At 44.7% G+C, this 23460-nt stretch overlaps 1 protein-coding gene across 1 annotated transcript in view; it reads left to right on the top strand.

The window, feature by feature from the left end:
- SNX31 (sorting nexin 31) overlaps nucleotides 1-23460 on the top strand; it is a 63901-nt gene that overhangs the window by 7854 nt on the left and 32587 nt on the right. Inside the window, exons 3-6 of the mRNA XM_060127861.1 lie at nucleotides 6127-6241; nucleotides 9229-9293; nucleotides 18115-18225; nucleotides 22525-22615. Of these exons, the coding sequence (XP_059983844.1) occupies nucleotides 6127-6241; nucleotides 9229-9293; nucleotides 18115-18225; nucleotides 22525-22615 (382 nt within the window). The remainder of the gene's footprint in view (nucleotides 1-6126; nucleotides 6242-9228; nucleotides 9294-18114; nucleotides 18226-22524; nucleotides 22616-23460) is intronic.

Below are 23460 nucleotides of genomic sequence, written 5' to 3'. Positions count from 1 at the left end.
ACACCAATGACCCAGTCCAGAGTGCCTGGCTTAGTGCTGCTGTCCCTGTGGAGAACTTCCCAAGCAGGAGGGTGTTTCCGGGAGATGTGTACTGGTAAAAATGAAGCTGGAGACCCTGGTGGAGATGCAGATGTCAGGTGTGGGTAGTTCATGGTCAGGACACAGCAAATGGAGGCCCTGCTCGGAGGGGCAGGAGAGAAGCCAGTGGACGGGTGCAGTGTGTAGATGAACCACTCTCATCAAAGCCCTGGCAGTAGTGACCCCTTGTGGAAGTCCCTCAACCTCTCTGAGCTGGACACCCCTCCTTTCATAAATGGCAATAATAATAACTGAATCACAGCACTGGTTTGGTTGGGTAGATAAATGGAGTCAGTCACAGGAAAGTCATCAATATTGGTTCCCAGAGAAAAGATAATCCTGTCCATCAGCACAGGGCTGGGGTATGAGCAGGGCTCCTGGTGTGGGGATCGGCTGGCAGAAGTGTCAGGATGGACAAGGTGTTCTTTCAGTCCCCAAACCTGGGTGGGGGGCAGGGGAGGAGTGAAGTGACTCCCGATATCCTGAACCAGGCAACCTGGCATTGAAGCCCAGATCCCTGTCCATTTCTGGGAGATCACAAACACATCGTCTCTGTGCCTCAGTTTCCTCTCTAGAAAGGGTCCATTAGCTGCACAGGTTCTTCTTATTCTCTTACCACCTGAAACTCCTCCAACATCACTGCCGGCCATATGTGTGATATTCATAAGGCCCTTTCTCCAGTGTGAACTCTCTGATGTTTAATCAAGTGGTACCTGTGGGTGAAAGATTTACCACATTCCTTGCACTCAGAAGGCTTTTCTCCAGTGTGGATTTTCCTATGGATGCAGAGGAGCTGTCTTTGCTTAAAGGCTGTCCCGCATTCAGTGCACTCATAAGGCCTTTCTCCACTGTGAACTCTCTGATGACAAAGAAGGCTAGAGCTACCAGTAAAACATTTCCCACATTCACTGCAGTCATAAGGCCTTTCTGCACTGTGAACTCTCTGATGATCACGAAGTCCTGACCTAGCAGTAAAAGATTTCCCACATTCACTGCAGTCATAAGGCCTTTCTCCACTGTGAACTCTCTGATGATATTGGAGGCCACTCCTAGCAACAAAACATTTCCCACATTCACCGCACTCATAAGGCCTTTCTCCACTGTGAACTCTCTGATGATATTGGAGGCCACTCCTAGCAACAAAACATTTCCCACATTCACTGCACTCATAAGGCCTTTCTCCACTGTGAACTCTCTGATGATACCAGAGGCTACTCCTGGCAACAAAAGATTTCCCACATTCACTGCACTCATAAGGCTTTTCTCCAGTGTGAACTCTCTGATGTGCAAGGAAATTGGATTTGCGGGCAAAAGATTTTCCACACTGGGTGCATCAATAAGGTTTTTCTCCAGTATGAACTCTCTGATGTTCAATTAAGATGCACTTTTGGATGAAAGATTTAGCACATTCCTTGCATTCATAAGGCTTTTCTCCACTGTGGATTTTCCTATGTGCTCTGAGGTGCTTCCTTAGGCTAAAGGATTTCCCACAGTCACTGCAGTCATAGAGCCTTCCTCCACAGTTAACTCTCTGATGTCCAAGGAGACCAGATTTGCGGCTAAAATATTTTCCACAATGGCTGCATTCATAAGGCCTTTCTCCAGTGTGAACTGGCTCATGCTGAATAAAGTTACATGTTTGGATGCAGGCTTTCCCACGTTTGCTGCACTCACAAAACCCTTTACTAGTAAGGACTCTCTCATCCTGAAAAAGTATTTATGTGTGACTGGAGGCTTTCTTGCCTTCTCCCCAGCTGTGATGACCTGTTCCACTGTGAAAAACAGCTTCACACTCCTTACTGTTCGGTTTCTTCCTGGTATTAGTGGCCTGTGGCTGAAGTCCCATGTTGGCCGCGAAGTCGTTCCCAATCTCCATGTAGGTAGGTAGATTCCCTATTGTGTGGATTGTGCAGCTCTTCCAAAATGAGGGTCTCCCCATGTCATATCACATGGGATTCTCTCTAATATGCGGCTTCTGGTGCTCTTGAAGGTTTGCAGTGAAATAGAATTGTTTCCCGCATGCCCCACATATGTATGCTTTCTGCCCCGTATTTGTTCCTTGCTCCTCAGAGAAGTGCAAAATGTCTCTCAAGACTGGGGTGCACATCTTACAGGGCTGGGTCTTCTCAGGAGACAAACCTGCCCTGGGGGTCCTCATCTGTGACACTCCTTCTGCAGATACGCTCTGTTCAGAAGGTGTCTCTTCATCCTCAACTCCAGGAAAAGAACCTGCAGGAATTCCCTGGCAGTCCAGTGGTGAGGACTCAGAGCTTTCACTGCTTTAGCCTGGGTTCAGTCCCTGGTCAGGGAACCAGGACACTGCAAGCCTGAATCCTTAGCTGCAACTTTGGGGCTACTGGTGTTAGGGCACTAAGGAGTAGGGATGCACTCTGGCTAGCCATAGTAACCACAGCACATGACCAAGGAGTTGAAGAAGAAAGCAGTATCCATGGTCCAGATGTGAGAATGACACAGCAGCCCCTAGGGAAAAGGAGAAAGGCAGAACCTAGCTCAGAGGATAGGGGTGGGTGTGAGGGCCTTACCCAGCATGCATACAAGTGCAAAGTTCTCCACCATGACATCAAGGTACAGGTGTATCTGAACCTCATCAAGAAGACACCATTCCTCCCAGGAGAAGTACACGGCCACATCCTCAAAGGTCACAGTGCCCTGAGGTGGGTCGGTCAGCGCAGGCGCCGCCATCAGATCCTTTGCGCGGAGCGGCAACAGTCCAGCAACCGGGTCAGATTCGGCATGGTTACTCCCCACCTATTCAATAATTTATATCTATGTAGACTCCTAGATATTTAATTTATACTTTAGGTTGTATTTCAGTAAGACTTTATTTTATTGTTCAAATTGTTCCAGCTTGTCCTGTGGGAGCTCTTTCTGTTTGCTCCTGTGTTTCTTTGACATACCCCTATTGTTGACTTTTGTTTGTTTTGTCCACTTTCTTATTTTCTGGTGTACAAGATGCCCCAGGCTCACCTTGTATATTTCCTGCCTTGGTCCTAGAGTCAACCATTTCTCCCTGGAGCGCTTGTTGCTTTTTGGAGAATGATATTAGAAACCAAGATCTGGGCACCAGATGTGTTCCCTGCTACTGCAGTGTCATTGCTTCTAGGCCCTCTCAGCTGACACAGCAAGAAAATATATGTGTATATATGCATGTCTGTAAATACTTCTATGTGTAACCATCTGTATGTATATTAAGTTAAACATGAGTTCATACCAATATCTCTGACAATAATCCATTACCACATGGCTTACTCTAGCCTATTCCCTTTACTTACCTGAAAACTCTCATTCCAACAGTGAGAAACCTGACTCCCACTATCTGCCATCCATTTACTTAATTATTCCATTCTGTACACACATATAATGGTATTAGAATTGTTAACCTGTACCTGTGTAGGAAACAACTTTATCAGCTAAAGCACAGTACTTCTGTACAGCTTCTTTTGCCTTTACTGTTACAGACTCCACTCATTTGCCAAGTGACTTAGGTCAGCACCTTTTCTCTCAACCCCTTCATTGCAGTTGTTTCATATATTTGTAATATAGTTAAATTGTTTACTCACATTCTGCATTCCATCCTGGGTTTTTCCCCACTTCCTAAATGATTTTTTAATATATTTGGACACATTAAAGTTGTATTGTAAAGTTCAGTAGATTTGACAAATGCAGAGCCTCATGTATCCACAATGACAGTATCATACAGAGTAGTTTCACTGCCCTAAACAATTCCATGTGCTTCACCAATTCAGTACCCCCATCCCAAGCTCCTGGTGATCATTGATGTTCTCACTCTCTCTATAATTTTGCTTTTTTCCAGAATGTCATATAATAGAAGTCATATAGTATGTAGCTTTTTCAGACTGGCTTTTTATTTATCAATATGTATTTAAGATTCCTCCATGTCTTTTTATGGCTTGACAACTCATTTCTTTTTATTGCTGGGTAATATTCCATTGTAGGGATACACCCAAGTTTGTTTATCCATTCACATACTGAAGGACATCTTGGTTGCTTTCAGCTTTTGGTGGTTATGAATAAAGCACCATTTGTATGCCGGTTTTTATGGACATAGTTTTCAAATCTGTTGGGTAAATAACTAGGAGTGTGATTGCTGCACTATGTGGTAAAACTATGTTTACTTTGTAAGAAACTGCCAGACTATCTTCCAAAGTGGCTGGACCATTTTGTATTCTCTCCAGGACATAACTTAAAAAATTTTTTAATTGCAAAAATAAATGTTGGCATCAAATGAAAATTCTTTAGTAGTCAAACAAACAACCTAGCAGACCAAACAAAACAAATCAGGGAGCTGTATCTTCCCTACAGGTAGGCAGTTAATAACATTTCTAGGTGTTAGATCAACACTGTCCAATAGAACTTTATGTGCTGGTGGAAATGCTCTATATCCTTTGTGTCCAATTCAGTAGCATCTTGCCACATTTCCAGTGGCTATTGAGTATTTAAAATGTGGCTTGTATGACTGAGGAACTGAATTTTAAATTTTATTTTATTTTAATTTAAGTAGTCACAAGCAATTAATGGACATCTTATCGGATGGTACAGTTCTGGGCCACTCTAAGGATTTTGACTTGTACTTGAGTGAAATGGGATGCCATGAAGGATTTTGCACAGGGAAGAGGAATGATCTGACTTACATTTTTAAGTTATAACCTCAGATTCTGTATTAGGAATAGACAGAAGGGGAGCAAGGGCAGAGGCAGAGAGATCTGTTGGAAGGCTACTGCAATAAACTGGAAGAGATGACAGTGGTTTGGGCCAGGGTGATGGCAGTGGGGGTGGAGAGATGTGATCAGATTCTGGATGTATTTTGAAGTTAAGGCCTATGCAAGGTAAATATTTGCCAAACACACACTGTATTTTTGACAAAGGTCATGGAATGAAAGTTCTTATTTGTTTGCAGTCTCATTTCTATTAGATCTGCTTTCATTTTCTTTAAGCCACTGAGCCTTCCTGCTCCAGAGGTACCATGTTAAAATCTCAGTGGGTTTCTTACTGGTTTCCTTTCTCCTATTTTAAAGAGAATGATGAGGTATCTTATCTTCAAGCTATCACTGTAAGCGTACGGCTAGAATGAAGGAAGATGCACTTTTGGTTATCTTAATTTTAAAATTATTTTTGACGCATCCACTATGAGCTTGCATAAAAATAATTTCCGCCATGGTCTTGGGTCATGTGTGGGTGGGGAGGAGGAAGGGGCCTGGTTGGGTTTCTATCGGGATCATATGTCAGCATTATAGGAATTCTAGAACCCAGCGCTGTCCACTAGAAATATAACGTGAGCCACGTATGTAATATAAAATTTTCTGTTAAAATTTTAACATGTTAAAAAGCATAAAAAGAAACAGGTGGAATTAATTTTAAGAATATATTTTATTTAATCCAACAGATCCAAAATATGATTTCAACAGGTAATCTATATAAAAAATTATTAACGAGATGTTTTGCATTCTCTTCTCTCTGTACTAAGTCTTCACAGTCTGGAGTGTATTTTACAATTACAGCACATCTCAGTTCGGACTAGCTGCATTGTCAGTGGCTACCAAATTAGATAGCACAGCTGTAAACATCTGCTGTTATGTTCAGATTGGGTGGGGGGCATGGTGGGGGAATTAAATTCCTAACTCTCATCATTGACATCACAGATACTATTGGGGAATTAATTAAATGTTAATATTGTATGATGTAATATTAAGATTGTATTGTATGAATATTGTATGATGTGACTGGTGGGCAGTTTTGTAAAAACAAATGAAAAATTAAAATGTACACCATATCTATCAAACTCAGACTGGAGTTGTCAGTTCATGATATTTCTAATAGTGTTCTAGAAACCTTTACAGAAATAAATTGCTCCTTAAGAAAATCGAGGTATCTCCTTTTGGCCACCAGGAAGGGTTCATTTTGAATAAAGTGCTGGAGAGAGACTTGCCCTAAGAGGAGGCTTTGGTATCTCACCAACCCTGAATTTCAGGCGCTTTGCCTTAACCATATGTTTTCTGGATCTTTCAGCTGAGGCGGGTGTTTGGAAATTGCCTGCCACCCTTTCCACCAAAGTACTATCTCGCAATGACCACATCTATGGCTGATGAGAGAAGGGACCAGTTGGAACAGTATTTGCAACATGGTATGTATTTGGATCTTTTAAAACAGATTTATCGAGATGTGAAAGTCACCCATTTTATATTTTTACTCAGTGGTTTTTAGTATATTTACACGATTGTGCAACTATCACCATAATCTAATCTGAGGACATTTTTACTGCCCCGAAAAGAAATCTTATACCTATTATCAGTCAATCCCTGTTTCTCTCCTCCACCAGCCCCTGTCTTTATACACCAATTTATGCCTTTATAAATTTGCCTGCTCTGGATATTTCATGTAAATGGAGTCATAAAATATGTGGTCTTTGTATTTGGTTTAAAAATGCTTTGTTTAGATTCACCACCCCGCAGCCCCTGCCCCCGGGGGCTCTGTGTTGGCTTTGATTGTAGAAGTCAAAGAAATATCTCTGGATTAAGAGTGAACAAACGGATAAAATGAACGGCTTACGTGAAAGTTCTCAGGAGATAGCGGAGATGTTTACTGGCAGTGCCAGAGTTGGTTATTCCATCTCTGTCTTCCCCAGGAGCCATGCTAAGGCACAGGGATACTCGGAGGTCTGCTCTGGCCCTGTGAGGCTGGCAATACAGAGGTCCTGGCCCACTGCTGGGTTCCTGAAAAGTGTTGTGCACAACAGGACTGAGCTCTCACAAACAGAAGGGGGTGGGGAGAAATAGAAACATTGGCATTCAAATATTTAAAGGTTTAAAAAGCGGGAAATGGTATAGACATAAAATGTTTTAAAAATATAACCCGTCCGAAGAGTAAAAAATGAAAGGTACATTCCCTTCCACCTCAGATCCCCAAGCCTCTAGAAAAAACCACTATTACAAGTGGCTTGTGTATTTCTCAGAAACCATCATGTGTATTCTAGTGTGTGGGTACATCCCTGCTGGTTAAACACAAATTGAAACTTACCTTATACACGTTTCTGTATCTGAAACTTTTTATTCTGAAAGAATTTCTGATTTACAGAAAAGTTGCAAAATTGATGCAAAATTTTCTGTATTCTCTTTACCCAGATTTCCCAAATGTTAACATTTTATATTTGCTTTATCATTCTCTCTCACTTTCCCATGTCTCTGTTTGTATTATGAATGTGTGCATACATATATATTATATATAATTTTTTGAGATGCCTGTTTTGCATATACAAGCCAGTTTACCCTTAAATACATCTATGCGTATTTCCTAAGATCGAGGACAACTCTTCTGTAACTACTGTATAGTTATCAAAATCAGGCAATTAGCATTGATATAATAATGCTATCTAATATAGAGACCTTATTCAAACTTCACCAACTACCCCACTAATGTCCTTCATAACAAAAGAAAAAAAGCTTTTTCTTCTATATGCTATTTTATTCCTTTTAAAATATTACTCTTACAGGTCATTCTAGGTGAGAGATTATAGATTTACCTCATTATTTCTCAGGGCTGCACATATTTTTTTTAAACATAGTAAACAGAAATTCTAGAAGTCATTTATTTTCCATTCATCTTTTGTAGTGGAGACTATACCTCTTTTAGACCTGTTAAATAAACGCTTTCAAGCTCAAAATGTAATATCTTTTGAATTTTCATTCCTTCTTGGTTTGTGTTCTCATATCTTCATGAAATACTCCTTTTAACAGCTGGCCTTTTCACAAATGATCACACTGCTTAAAGGGTCACTTCTCCAGGCCTGGCCTTTATCTGTAGTCAGGATGCTTTGTGAATCCTCTTGGAAGGTAAAGGAAGGAGACAGTGCAGCATAGTGCTGTGACTGTGAACACAGGCTCTATTCAGACCTCGAGTCAAGTCCCAGGTTTGCACCTCGCTGGCTGTGTGACCTGGGGCAAGACACTTACCTTCTCTGAGCTTCAGTGTCTTTATCTGTAAAATGGAGATACTATTTACTTCAGGCAATCTTCTTTTGTTGCGCAGATTAAGTGAGCTAAAATATACCAAGTGCTTTGCGTAGTACCTGGTACTTAACAGTTGTACAGTAAATACTAGTTGGATGAACACTTTTTCAATAGCTTTCCCCATCCCCAAGGATCCACGCTAATGATTATAATGATTAGTTTGCATACTTGGCACACATATTCCAGAAAATAAGACAAGAGCTTCTTCCCCCTTTAGAAAAGAGGGAGTACCTTTTACAAAAAACAGTTTCTCCTGTTACAGAGACACTCTCTCTCTTAGTTACTTTATTTTGAAAAACATGGCATCGTTTGGGAAGCACTACCTCAAATGACCTCAGTCAGTGCTAGTTTTGAATGCTGGTAGAAGTTATTTGACAAAATCAGTAAAACAGCACCAAAAAGAAAGACATTTAATACAGATTTAGAAATTGGATAAGTTTAGCTCAAGTGCAGGGTCCAGGAGAGGACTTGTGGGGAGGAAGATAAGAAGTGAGGAAGCCGCTGAGAAGCACTTCACGTGTGAGTGTGAGGTCCTCAGGGGAGAGCCTTGGCCCATCTGCTCGGGCCACAGCGCTGGAGCTTTAAAACTAAGGGGCAAATTGCTCTTATAAGTATAGAAGAATGAAATTTTAAATATCTGACAGCCTTATAATTGCTTTTTTTTTGGTAACCTTTTGAGAGCTCCCATCGTGAGAAGAGGTCCTCTTAATCAGTGTTTCTTGGTTGATTTAAAATTACCAAGCATCCTGCTAAAGTGGGAGTCTAGGTCCAAGTTTTTAGATCTTATTGCTACCTCGTATTAACCCCATCATCCTTCTAGTAGGGGCAGCTAGATAGATATTGGGCCAGGGGTGTGCATGAATAAAGTAGGATTCCTGGAAACAGTCAGCCGGATTGGTGTGATGGGTTCATGCTGCCCGCGAGGCTGCCTGGAGGAGGCGGGCTTTGTAGATTTTCTTGAATTTGAGAAGTCACAGGCTCCATCGCCTTCAAGGAGGCAGCGGTGCACTGGCAAGGCCTGGAGGGCTTCCTGGAGAACAGAGCAGTTTAACAGAGCAGTCAACCCAGCCCAGTGGTAACCTGGCTCGCTGTCCCTGTTTTTCAGTAACCATGGACCCAAACATGTTGAGAAGTGATGTCTTCGTTGATTTTTTGAAACTGGTGCAGCTGGTAAGCTTGCTTTTCTTGACTAAGGTCATTATTTCACTGCAGAATATGTCTCCATGTGTGCTTTTCTGGTCATCAGCCCTACAGAGCCTGGATTCAGATAAAATACATTCGTTTGGAGTAACAGGAAAATGGTTCCTATTTTGTTGCTTTGGAAGTTGAGATTCTAGATGGAAAATTAAGTGTGTCACTTGACCTTTTGCCCACTTTATTTAAGCAGATACCTTTTTTCCTGTAGCTTAAGCATTGTGCATCTCAAAACTGGCCATGGAGGAGAGAACCTTTTACCATTAAAGGCCCCCATGACAATTGTGGGACCCTACTTCTGTAGCTGGGACTTCCAAGTGTGCCACAGTGAAGACCTCAGGACAGCAGTAATAGCCATGCCAGCTATCACTTGTATATTCTCTGCTCCTGACTTTATCGTAAACGGATCATGGAGAAAATTCAGTCTCAACAGAATGACAGACAGCAACTCCCTTTCCTTTGTTGGTCTAAAGAACAACTGTCCTCTTGTCCCCTAGAGGCTGGAACTTGGCCAAGTACATTTGTTTAGCACAGCACCCATTCAGGTGGTACACATAGGAACATTTTTATGCCTGCATGTACATTCTTTTTTTTTAATATGTAGATTTAATTAATTAATTAATTTTTGGCTGCGTTGGGTCTTCGTTGCTGCGCGCGGGCTTTCTCTAGTTGCGGCGAGCGGGGGCTACTCTTCACTGTGGTGCACAGGCTTCCCATTGCGGTGGCTTCTCTTGTTGCGGAGCATGGGCTCTAGGCGTGAGGGCTCAGTAGTTGTGGCACGCGGGCTTCAGTAGCTGTGGCTCGTGGGCTCTAGAGCGCAGGCTCAGTAGTTGTGGTACACGGGCTTAGTTGCTCTGCAGCACGTGGGATCTTCCCGAACCAGGACTCGAACCCATGTCCCCTGCATTGGCAGGCGGATTCTTAACCACTGCGCCACCAGGGAAGCCCTGCGTGTACATTCTTGACTGAATGGAAGAGCTTCAAAAGGATTGAAATTGCACAATGACGTGATATTACTGAACTGGCTCCTTAGGTCAGGGAGGAATGATACCTTGATCAGACGTGTAAAAACTGGGAGCAAATTTGCATTTACTCAGTTGTTCAAGTGTGTTGACAAACTTACTGGTCCAGTCAACTGAGAAATGCCCCTAGAGTCTCCCCTCCCATTGTATAATTGCTCGTACTTTCACAAACACTTAATGGTATGTGTGTATATATATATATGTATATGTATATACTTTTCTTTGAAAAGGTTGTTTTTGAGGCAGTGCTAGTGGTAACATTCCAACAGCACAAAAGGGTCTATGATGAAAGTAACCTCGCTTCTACCATGGGTCTCCAGGGCCCCCCCTCAGAGACAACTGTTGTTTACAGTTTAATGTATGTCCCTTCTACGCATTTCCATGCACATGCAGGCATTCCTATGTATGCATATCCTTTTTTGCTTTGCAGACAAGCACACACTCTACCCACTTTCTGAACCTTGTTTTTCAAAGTTTACATCTTGCAAACTTTCTATGCGAATGCATGGAGGTACAGTCAGCCGTGGTTCTGTCATCTTTGTGTGCATTATGGTTTTTACTTTCAATGCTTTCTAAAAATCATTCAGAGGATGGCAGTGTTTTGGAGCTTTGTTTTGAGTGTCTTTTTTTCCTGATAATTTAAAGGAGTTTTTTTTTTTAATGTGTTTTTCTTTCCTCCTTTCTTTCTTTCTTTCTTTTTAATTGGGATATAGTTGTTTTACAATGTTGTGTTAGTTTCTACTGTGCAGCGAATTGAAGTAGAGTTCCCTGTGCTATACAGCAGTTTCTCATTAGTTATCTATTTTATACATATTAGCGTATATATGTCAATCCCCATCTCCCAATCCATCCCACCCCACCTTTCCCCACTTGGTGTCCATACATTTGTTCTCTACATCTGTTTTATTTGATTTTAGTGCTCTCAGTATTTTTTTATCTGTATAACTGCACAGAAACCTTTTGCCCCCCCTGCATTTTGCAGCGTCTCTTCCTGCTTCTTCTGATGAGATTTTCACTTTTGCAATGGCTTTATTTTTCGCTCCTGTTGCTTCCGTGAACTTGGCCAGCTTCCTTTCACGTCTATTCGCTTACCTCTTTTTGGAGACCTTGATCTGTTCTTTGAGGTCTGAGTTCAGAGAAGCCTTATTTTGATTAACACAGCCATTGTTTTCATCTCCTTGGTGGCCTCACTTTTGGGGGGGATATATTTTTCACCCTTAGTTGGTCATGTTTCTTTCCTCCTTTCTTGCGGGATTTTTGCCTCTCGTTCTCCCAGGTGATCCATCAACTTTGAAAGGGGTGCATTCAGTAAGCCAGCTGGCCCACGGTGTTGGAAGTTGCTGGAGCTGAGCTGGTAGAACCTGTCTGCCGTACTTCTGGATCTTGCCTCTCCACCTCTGAGGACTTTCTCACTAACACTTTGCCCCAGGCCAGAGCGGCATGTCTGCAGTGAAACCCAAACCACAGTTTCTCTTATCAAGATCACATCTTCAACCATCCTGCTGACTAATCAGCCTCAGAACTGGCTTAGTGGTTAGGAGTGCAGGCTCAAAGTGAGATGGCCAAGGTTTAAATTTTGGCTGCCCTACTTTGGATTTGTGTTTACTTAGTCTCTTTGTATGTCAGTCTCCCCTTCTCTAAAATGGGGAGAATGGCTCCTCTCTTAGTGCTGTTGGGAGGATTAAGTGAGCCAGTGCTCTTAAGGCACTTAAATGTAATCTGGCCAATGTTATAACACTTACGTGGTCCTCCTGCTATTACCAATGCCAGTCCTTTTTCCTCTTCCCAGCCTGCTGAGAGATTGCTTCCGGCAAAGATGGCGGGCCAGCACATCTCTCCCCAGACACTAGGTGGTGTCAACTGGGCCCAGAGTTGTGCTCCCAGACCTGCCTAGTGCTTCCTGATGAACTGCTTTAACACAGCTTCTATGTGGCTTGAGTCCTGCCTGCTGCATCTTTGTACCTCTGCTTCCCTTCTCCCTGACCAGACCCAATTTTCACCAGAGACAGCCCCTCTGAAAACCCAGTTGTCCAGGCTTGGGACCATTTTCAACTTCTTCAAAGATGGCGAGGTGTGGGTCTGCCAGACCATTAAAGTAGCCCAAGGAGCAGGGATTGGGAAGTTTCCCCACCTCAATATTATACAGACCCCACCTAAATATTTTCACTGCCTTTGATAAGTGCCTGGCCTGCAGTTTCCCAGTGGTTATTGCCAAATAATCACTCGCTCATGGGCGTGGCTCTCCAGGGCTCAGCAAGTACAAGCACATCTTCCTGTCTCTGGGCAAGGACACACTGTGTGAGAAACGTGAATACAAGTGACCGCGTAGGAGCCTTCCGAGGAGCCTCTATCAAGGATGGCCAAAGGCAAGCTGCAGTCATCAGAGGGGGTTGCCTCTACAGGGAATTCAGTCTGGGCCAGACCCAGTGCTTTCTGTGTGGTACCTCATTTATCCCTCACAACTTGTTGAGGACGGTGCTGTTAGTGTCTCTTTTTCAGGTTAAGTAATTTGTCCAAGGACCCACATCTTCATAAGTGGAAGTCCAGCGAGCCTGGATCCACTGACATCATGAGATATTTCTAGAGTGGTGGCAGCCCCCCAGCCCCGCCCCCTGCCAGGTACCCCTTGTTGTGTGTGTCTAGCCTCCACCCCCCGCCCCCGCCCCCGACTTACCATGCTCTGTGCTTTTGCCCTGCAATTGCCTCTGAGATGAAGGGACTTTTGAAAAGGCAAAACCAACGTCTTTAGACTAAAGACTTTTTATGTTCCTGGTTCTTAATCTAAAGTGTGGACAGCATGTTTGAGAAAAAGGAGACTAAGAAGGTATTTGGAATGGCTTTTGTATACTTGGGAAGTTAGGGGCAATTTATGTATCTGGGAAGTGTTGCCCACCATAGCTCTGGGGGCTCTAGGAAATGACTGTCTCCCCATTTCCTCTTAAGAATGTTTTCCGTGTCCCTTGGAGTGAAATGATTAGGACCGATTATTAAGTATGATAGAAATTTAGAGGTTGGCGAGTCCAAATACGGATTTTCTTGGATAATAAAGCTCAGGATAAGCACCGTGGCTACCAGACATTCTTCTGCCTCAGAGCAGAATATCAATAACGCACACTGATGGAGCTTCTTCGATAAATTAAACAATTTCTCAGGGTGTTACATTCGATTTGAAAAGAATTAGCACGTTTCAAAATGTGTTAAGGCAGCCCATGGTATTGGAGGATTTCGAGGTTTCTTAAAAATAAATGCATTCCGTTTACTACTGTGAATTGTGTGTTTTAATTCCTGATCTGCCCTAGATCAAGATGAGTTAAGTTTTGTTTTCCTACAATCCAAACCCACCACTTTGGTTTTCTTCCTCTAATTGCGTTTTTGTATGGCTTTTACATTTTATAAATTATATATGTACAAGTAAAATTCAAGTATCACAAATAGAGCCACATTCCTCCTTGATCACCACTCCAAATGTTTTATCTGTTGTTCACTTGCTTTTATTTCATAGTACAAAGGTTTTTCAATGGTTTATTTCTCCTGTTTACCATATTGTTCTAAAAATTTTTTTTTTTTTTTTTTTTTTTTTGCGGTACGCGGGCCCCTCACTGTCGTGGCCTCTCCCATTGCGGAGCACAGGCTCCGGACGTGCAGGCTCAGCGGCCATGGCTCACGGGCCCAGCCGCTCCACGGCATGTGGGATCCTCCCGGACCGGGGCACGAACCCGTGTCCCCTGCATCGGCAGGTGGACTCTCAACCACTGTGCCACCAGGGAAGCCCTCTTTCCTTTTCTTTTTAAAAAATTTATTTATTTGGCTGCACAGGTCTTAGTTGAAGCATGCAGGATCTTTAGTTGTGGCACACAGGATCTTTAGTTGCGGCACATGGGATCTTTAGTTGTGGCATGTGGGATCTAGTTCCCTGACCAGGGATCTAACCCGGGCCCCCTGCACTGGGAGCACAGAGTCTTAACCACTGGACCACCAGGGAAGTCCCACCCCTGAATCTTTTCTTGACTCTTTTATTTCTTATCTGTTGCCACTAAGTCAAATCAAAGTTACATAACGACCTCATCATTCCTACTGCTAACAATAATGAAACAATAAAGCTGTCATTTGAGTGTTTGCAATGAATGGCATCCCACGCTTGCCATCCTTACCTTTTGAGCTGAAGGAATGGAGTATACAGAAGGGAAGTCACCTGTCAAGGTTTACACAGGGTCACATGCAGTGAGTGTGGAGTTAGGCTTGAACCAAGCAGTCTGCTCTGTGGCTCATGCGTTTCTTAAGCACACGGTCTAGCCCTGTTCCTCGGTACCTCGCACACGGATGACTGTCTCCAACTTCTCTCAAGTCTCCCACATCCTCCAGTCCCTCCTCTAGTTCATTTTCACCACAGTGCCAGACACATCTTTCCATAACTCCATTTACATCCTTCCATGTGCCTCATCCAGAACCACCATGGCCCCCTTTTGCTTTTTTTTTTTTTTTTTTTTTTTTTGCGGTACACGGGCCTCTCACTGTTGTGGCCTCTCTCTTTGCGGAGCACAGGCTCTGGATGTGCAGGCTCAGCGGCCATGGCTCTCGGGCCCAGCCGCTCCGCGGCATGTGGGATCTTCCCAGACCGGGGCACGAACCCACGTCCCCTGCATCGGCAGGTGGACCCTCAACCACTGCGCCACCAGAGAAGCCCCCTTTTGCCTTTTTAAATAAAATCCTCAAGTGTCTGATTTCAGGGCCATCTATAATCTGACCCACTCTACCAATGCAATCTGCTTCCTCACTTTTCTTTTGCAGAAGAATTTAATATGGATATGCGTTTCTATTATTTTAACTGTTTATATAATTTAGATATCTATTGCTCTGCAATATAGTTTGAGTTGGGAGTTGCACTGAAGTAACAAATTAATGGTAACTTTTCCTTAAATCATATCCAAAGGCAATGACATCTTTCCGTTCATTTCAAGAGTGTTTTTCCTCAGAGGTAAGAAGTGTTTTTGAGGCCAGATACCTTTAAGAACCTAAGACCTAGGCAAAGGTATACCTAGAAAGGGACTACTTGCAACAGTTGCTCTGGGGAAACCCCTGACCCTTGACTACTCTGCTAGATATGGGGTCTTGGGAGCCCTACTGTTAGCAGTTATCATAACTGCAGGGGAAGTGGGGAAATCTGCCAGAATTCCCCCAGGAAGGTAAAAGTGAAGAAAGTATGGGAGAGCTGTGTAGGGAGCTCAGGGCCTGTGCTATGGAGGCGGGAAACCAGTGCCCCTGACATGCTCTGGGAGGGCTTGGAGTGATTTTCACAGGATCCCAGGAGGTGGGTTGTCCCAGCACTGGATGCTTGAAGGGAAAACCTGGCAGGTGGTTGGTTTAGCATCTGCTGATTTGGAGGCTAGTACTGACAGGGAGAAGCCACAGGACTGTTTGAAAAGTGACCAACACAGTGATCAATAAGTGGCAGATTGACTCAGGCAGACACTTACTGTACATGGAGGGGGCAGCATAACATGGTCCCTTATGCTGGTACTATGGTAGTAACATGGCAGCCATATAACTTATCCAAACTCGGACACTTTTGAGAGTGGAGGCGGCACTCTGAGTGTTATGATACGTTAGTCTGCTCGGGCTGCCATAACTGGGAATCTTAAAGAACAGAAATTCCTAAAACTGTGAGAAATAAATTTCTTCTTTGTGCGTGTGTGCAGAGAGAGCAAGCTCTGTGGTGTCTCTTCCTACAAGGAAACTAATCCCGTCATGAGGGACACTTAACCCTAATCATTTCCCAAAGGCTCCATCTGCAAACACCATCACATTGGAGGTTAGGGCATGAACCTGAATGGGGGAGGAGGGATACAAACATTCACTCCAAGGCAATGCTGGACCAGCCAGGAGATGAGTCCAACCTAGTTGAGCCCAGGCTGTGGAGTCACGAGGAGCTGGCCTTGAATCCTGCCTCTGCCACCAACTAGCAGTGTGTCCTGGAGGAGTAATTTAACCTTCGTAGACTTGTACTTCATCTGAAAAAGGGGGCTTAATGAGTGTATATCCCTCATGGAGTTGTTACGAGAATTACATGCGCTACTCTCAATATATGTGAAGCAGTTAGCACAGAGCCCAATTATCAGTATCGTGATCTAACAATATATTTGTATGTAATAAATACATAGATAGTATATTTACTCATAAATGAGATGCTATCTCTACAAGTTGCCTGTATATGTGGATATAACACATTCACAAACTGCTGCTTTTGTGGACGAACCCTTTGAATTTGGGAAGCAGCAGCATTTCTCTTCTAAAGCACTTAGGTTCAGAATCATAGACGTTTAGTGATTGTAAGTAAGTGGGTTCAGGGCAGGCGTGGTTAAGATGTAAAGTCAAAGCTTGCCCTTGGATAACAAAATTAGGAAAAAATAAGCCTGTTACTAACATGATGGACCTTTTGAGGTACTTGGGCAGTGCGATTGGGTTGTTGGATTTCCCGGTTCCCTACAAAGCCTGGTGCCTAATCCTCTGTGTCTGTGAATGGCAGGGGGTGGTCAGGAGGACTAAGGAGGGCGAGGTGCTGCCTGTTGAGGGGAAAGGGGTCTCACCTGGTCAGCTGACCTGAGCCCCAACCCCGTGATCTCCCAATAATCTTCTGATCAGTCATCAGGATCTTCCCTCCCCCAAACCGATACCAGGAAGGAGGTGACCTGGATGTAAATTTTCTGGTCACTAAAAAGAGATACTGCCTCTCCCCCATCCCCCCCGCCCCCATCCCCACACACTGTGCTGCTAATTACTAATATTCTGGCTTATATAGCAGGCTCAGAACACAGAAAATATCTGAATGGCTCTTTTCTCATTTCTCCCAAGGATGACACATCACTAGTGCCGTTCTAAATGCCTAGGAGAGAAGGGAACGCATTGCATGCAGTGGCTGCGTCAGGGTTTAGTCCATCGTGGAACCTGAGATGAGAACGCTGTGACCGGGATCAGCCTCCCAGAGACAAGCAGCTCTGTAGACTGACAGGGTCCCATTCAGAGGCACTGAGAACAGCCACCCCCAGATGCAGCTGCCCTGGAGGCCCGTGTGGGCAGCCACTGGCCCTGCCTCCCCGTCAGGGTCACTCTCTCTAAGGAAACTGACTGCCGACCTCAGCCTCGTGCTTTCCTGAGCTCGGACGGGCTTCCCCTGTCTGTAGCATGTCTCTGACATCCTAGAATGCTCTATCCGAGAGGTTCACAGGTCCCCGGATTCGCAGTCCCCTCTGGTACACACGCATCCCCTCACAGAAGGCCAGAATGCGAGAGTGCAGGCAGGGCTGTGCTGAGCTGGGGTGTTGGCCCCTTAGCTGGGTGCCCATTCACCAGATAGAGACCTGATCCCCACACAGGCCTCAAAGTTTGCAGCTTCAGAGTTTTGCTGCAGCAGAACCATAAATTAGCGCATATTACAAACTTTTAGGGACGCCTGGCAATGTTGAATATGAGAGTTAAAATCTGGGATGGCCAAGAGTCACGTGGATGGTTTTCTCAAATCTTTTTCCCTAAGGCAGATGCCTTGTTTATTGGGAAATTATTCAAGCTGCATGTCATTGCTTTGCCTGAGCTCCTCTCCACCCTCTCCTCACCCCCACCACATCCCCAAAACCAGTCCCCCAAATCTCTGCACTTGGCTTTCATTTACTTTGGATACTGTATGCCCCAAGGGCCCACCGAGAGGAAGATGACTGTCTCCTGCGTCCATGTGCCCCACGGAAGGGCGCCACAGCTCATTGTGCTTCCTTTTGCTTTTATAGGACACATTTAGCATCACTACCGAGAAAGTGTCTCTGGATATATTTCTGCCCGATGGAAGGAGCATTAAAGTCGAAATTCTAACATCAGATACTGCCGAAAGAGTCCTAGAGGTAAATTCTATCCAAATTCCAGCCCCAGAACTGAATTTAGGAATCATTCTGTTTGAAGGCAGGGACTAGGATACGGTTACCTTCCAGAAGCTTCCTGCCTATCATTTTACTCTGGATGACTTATCTGTAGAGATGCTGGCTTCTGCTGACAGACTGATGGAGGAATCTCAGCTACAGCCGATCCCCAGGGTCTCTTTGGGTTTTTTCCCCCCTCTGTGGGCATCAACTTTCCAGGTCCTTGCTAAGGCTGTTGTTGGTTCTCTGGAACTCAGCCAGGGATGTGTCCTGCACATATGCCAAGTGCTTTATAACGGGATATCCCTACTCGGGAGCAGGAAGGAGGGTGGAGCCCAGATGAGACTACCCAGGTGGGCTGGTGACAACTTCTGGCAGAGAGTGACAGTGGGGTTGTCAAAGCCAGAAAGAGTGGTCCCTCCTCCCTCACAGGGGAAAACCCCTGAAACCAATGCCCAGCACTTCTAATCCTGGGTCCACAGGACCAGAACCGAGTTCTGGTCAGTTCTCTGAGGACTCAGAGGACGAGACCCAGAAAGCATCCTTCCTTCTCCAGATGCAGCCATTACCAGCTCTGTCCCTGAGGCCTTTCCTTCCTCGAGCTGGGCTTCAGAGAGGACTCCGTCTTCTCTCACCCACACACTGCTGTAGGGCCAGCTCCCAGGTCCCTTGCCTTTGGAGGGTTTTAGTTTGTCAACTTAAATAAAAAGGTAAAATGAGGCAGCTCAAAATTGTCAAGAAGATGAGCGTGTTCAGGAATAGCAGAGGAATTGCAGCTGGGGACGCGAAAGCTGGAAAGGCTGCCGGCGTGTCCGCTGAGGGTTTGGGGGAGGCTTTATTTATGGGCTGGGAATGTAAAGAAGGGAGAGTTCAGTTAGAGTCTACTAAAATCAAAACAAATGGAGACCAGATTTGAAAATTCCCCCAGCAGACAAAACCGGTCCAGTCACACAAACAAAGCTGAATTCCACTTATTTTGTGAGACCAACCTGACCTGGGTCATATCTTGTTTGGGTCTCTGGAAACCAGGAGCAAAATTTCCCAAGGCTGATATGAGGCAACCCCGGACTAACTCTCTATCATTTAAGAAAATTGCAATATTATCTGTTTTCTGTGAATTAGGCATTTACGGGAAATCAGCCTCTCAGTCCTTAAGTCTTGTCTTCCTGAGGCACACTTGTGGGGCTTTCCATCTTATATCCTCCAGTTCCATTTAGATTGAATTTCTTTCACAAATTCTAATCCTCCAGAGAAACATTCAAGGGAGAATAAGAAGTTATAAACAGGAGGAAGTCGGAAAGTTTCTAGGACCTTTCCAAGGACGGAAATCTCTTGTGCTAGGGTCCCGGTGTCTGCCGCCTTCTGAGCCGATGACCGGAAGTACTCCCTGCTGGGCGCCCAGCTCTTGATCCCGCCTCTACCTGAGACTGTGGGACCTTCCTCCTGCATTAGCTCCCCTTCCCAGCCTGGAGATCTGAGCCCACCTACGCCCTCCTGGTTGAGTCCCCAGATTAGGAAATACTCCTTCTCTAGATCTTGCTCTGCTCCAGAGTGATTATTTTGCACCTTTCTTCTTACTAAAGTCACTACATACACCCTTTTCTTGGCTCCAGGATTGTGACCTGGTTGCCCGGTATCAGCAGCCACCTGGTTGCTGAGGCCATCCGTTGAGAAGTTACCCTGGGTCCTCCTCCTTCACCCCCCAAATCCGACTGACACTACATCCCAAGTCTCTCTCCTCTTCATCCCCACGCCCCTAGCCGCTCCCAAACTAATCTCCCTGCTTCCAGTCTTGCTAAGCTGTACTGATTTCTAGAATGATCTTTCTAGAAATTATCAAGGGCCCTTGATGCTTAACACTTGAGTGGATTTATACCAAGAGACCCCAAAACACAAAACACAGTTCCCTAAATTGCCCTCCCAGGACTTACAAAGTGGGAGATAGACACATAATAGAAAGAGGAGACAGTAATAGTGAGAGTAGGGACCACAAACTCAGGTACTCTGTGGCCAGGCAGGTAAGTCAGAGGTGCAGCTGTAGGATATAAGCTCATTTGGAAATGGTTGGGCCTAGAGAACCGGGGAGCAGCTGTCCTGCCCAAGGACACCATTATTGACATGTTTTACACACACTGGGCTCGCCGGCCAAACTAGACATAACTGTAGCTGAAGTTGGCTGCTGGTGGGAGCATGGGGTCTCCTATCTGCTGGGGTTAGGACAAGTCCCAGATTCAAATTACAGAGCTGCTCCATGTGAGTTTGGGTAAGTTATTTAATTTTTTGAAATGATGTCTAAGTAATTATAACAAGAGCTCACAATCCATCAGCAGTGGCGAGTATGGTTCTTATCATTATTAGTATGATGTCAGAGGGAGTGCTGAATAAGTATTGAGTAGGGCAGTAAGTCTAGGGTTCCACAGTGCCACTTGTTCTGTCCAGTTCCCCTTGTAACTGATAGCAGAAGTTGAATGAGGTACATTAACCTCAGAAAAATGTACTTCCCCTCTTCCATCACATTGGCTCGTGAGAAATTCAAATCCGTAGCATGGACATCATTAGCACTGGAGGTAAAATGAGGTAAAGGAGTTTCTGTATGAGGTAAAGCGAGCACTTGGCCAGGCACAGATGTGAATTCTCTTCCAGGGGCTGGGAAATTCTCTAGCTGACATAAAAATGTAACATACATTTTGTAATTAAAAATTATTGTCCGTATCTTCTCAAGCATACTTGTCACCACGCTCACTTTGCTTCTCCAGCCATCCTGATGGGCTCTTTAAGGACCAGCAACAAACTAAAATCTCTTTTTTGCTTTCTGTGCATTTGTGTTAATGTAGTTGTATCGGTGGTGTTCGTGTTTTGAAGCATCATTAACATTTGCTAAGAAGGAAATACTACCGTGTCTCTTTTTGTACTGCTTTCTCGTCCTCGAAAGGTGTCTGTATTTATGTCTTTATAAATTATAGAAAGTGTCTCCGTTCCCACTCCTCTCTCTTCCTTGGCGTGTAAGCTTGCTGTTTTCACTGAATGAGTCAGAGAAGAGAGAAATCTAATGTGAGTGGGCATGGGTTCATATTTACTCTAGGAGAAGATGACTTTGCAATCTGTTACCCCTGGTGCACACTCAGCCCCACACACAGAGGTGCCCTGTGTTTTGGTTCAGGGTTTTGCTTTGTTTTGTTTTTGTTTTTGTTTCGCAAGGGCATGGGGAAGAGAGTAAGGTAGAAAGGAGAATGGGGATAAACATCGAGGAAAAGTTGTGAAAAGTTCCCAGGCTCTTCTTTATTTTCAGAGCTATACTGAGAACACCTACTCATACCATCCACCTAATCAGACTGTCTCCCAAGGTAATTTACAGACCTCGGACAAGAAAGTGCCCCTTTCAGCCTCGTACAACTGCCACCTTGAGAACTTGGAGCCATGGTCAAAGGGTCAGCTCACGCACAGAGCCATATACAGGTGGACCCCCGCGCAGAGGGTTGCAGAGGTGATCTAGCGAATTCGGACTAGGCATGCAAAGAAATCACCCAGAAACCCAGCCTTAAAGAGGGGGTGGGCTGGCCGAGCAGAGAGGGAAAGAGCCTGTGGAAGCATGAATGTTCCTACTAAGGGAGGGTGAATGGATGTGAAATGTTCCGAGATTACAGCCTCATGACCAGTTGGTAAAAACGAAAACACTGGTGTTGAAATGAAAGCTGTTTGAGGTAAAGGTCAACGAGGAATATGAAATGAGGGCAGCCTGTGCCCGGGATCTGAGGTTTCACTGAGCAAAAGCCACACGAATTAGACTTGAGCATCACAGCAGACATCAGAGAGAAGCAGGCCTGGAGTGTCATAGGCGGACATTAGCCTGTACACTTTTATATGCCAGCCAATGGTGGGGAACATCCCTTTTCCCAATATCTGGTAATCCAGCCCCCAGGGAAGGTAAATTGGAGTGTGGGCCCCAGGGGCAGGTATTACAGAAGGGCTGATGATCCTGGAGAATGGCTACTGCCCTCCAGTGGACAATAGCGACCAAACCAATCTGGGAGACGAGTCCTTATCCCAGATGGGACAAACCAGTCTCAGCTGGGGCCAGTTCATGTCTATTGTTGGGGGGACTGATTATTATTTTTTTCACTGTCATTTTTTAAAATTTCTAAATTTTCTAAAATGAGTATATACCTTTTTTAGATTCGGGAAAGATTTCTCTTACTATCCACTGGCCCCTTAAAGCTCTTTTTATTGATATTTACAGGCGGACACTCCTAACTTTTCCCTCCTTTTTCTCATCTTTGGTTAAAGGTGGTATCACACAAAATTGGACTGTGTCAGGAGCTGCTGGGATACTTTGGACTATTTCTCATTCGGTCTTACAAAGAGGGCAAGCTGTCTGGTAAGGAGAGCAGGAAGTGCAGGCAGCCTGAGATGGGGTGGGCAGGTGTGGGCAGGCACTCAGCCAGGAGGTGCGGGGTTGCAGCTGAGGGGCCAGTCACCCCCCAGGGGAACGCCCCAGTGTGTGGTCTCTACTACGACTCTCGGCCCCCGAACCGGACATTTGGGGATGGGGGCTGTGCCTTTGTTCAAGGTGAGCTGGGGCTGAGCAGCTCCAGAGGGGCAGTGTGGTCAGGAACAAGACATCAGTTCTCTCCAGTAACCATACTTCCTCTTGTGCCTCCTGAGCCCCAGCGCTGCTGTCCGGTGCACCTTTATCCCTGCACCCTGTGGGCTGCTCTCCAGTCACGCCACAACCCCCTTGTGGATGGAGTGCTGGACTCCGAGCATCAGCAGATCCCATCAGACCTTGTTAAGGAATATCTCCTTGTTAAGGAATATTTGCTATGAAATGTGGATGATATAAATAAGTTCTTAGGTTCTTTAAAAATACATACATGCAGCGAGATAGTGACCAATGACATTGTTTCATATAGCTTTTGCTTTTCTCTACAGTGCATTTCTAGATATTACAACTTTTTTTTGTTGTGAGATGGTATCAGTTGTCTTCGAGTAGTTTATATATGTCCTCAGAAGCTGTGGGGAGGTGATCTGGACGTGGAAGTTAGCTTGGCCACCAGGAGCTGTGCTGTGCTGGTGATGGCACTGGACCTCTCTGAATCCCAGTTTCTTCATCTGTATCACAGTGAAAATGTCCCCTACTCAAGCCATTGGTCTTTTATGAGGATCAAATGCTACTTATTTTTTAAATGAACTTCAGAAAGTTAAAAATCACATATAAATGCA

The sequence above is a fragment of the Lagenorhynchus albirostris genome, chromosome 17, assembly GCF_949774975.1.
Source record: "Lagenorhynchus albirostris chromosome 17, mLagAlb1.1, whole genome shotgun sequence".
NCBI lineage: Eukaryota > Metazoa > Chordata > Mammalia > Artiodactyla > Delphinidae > Lagenorhynchus > Lagenorhynchus albirostris.
Note: the sequence above shows the minus strand (reverse complement) of the source record. Positions and strands in the feature narration are given on the sequence as shown.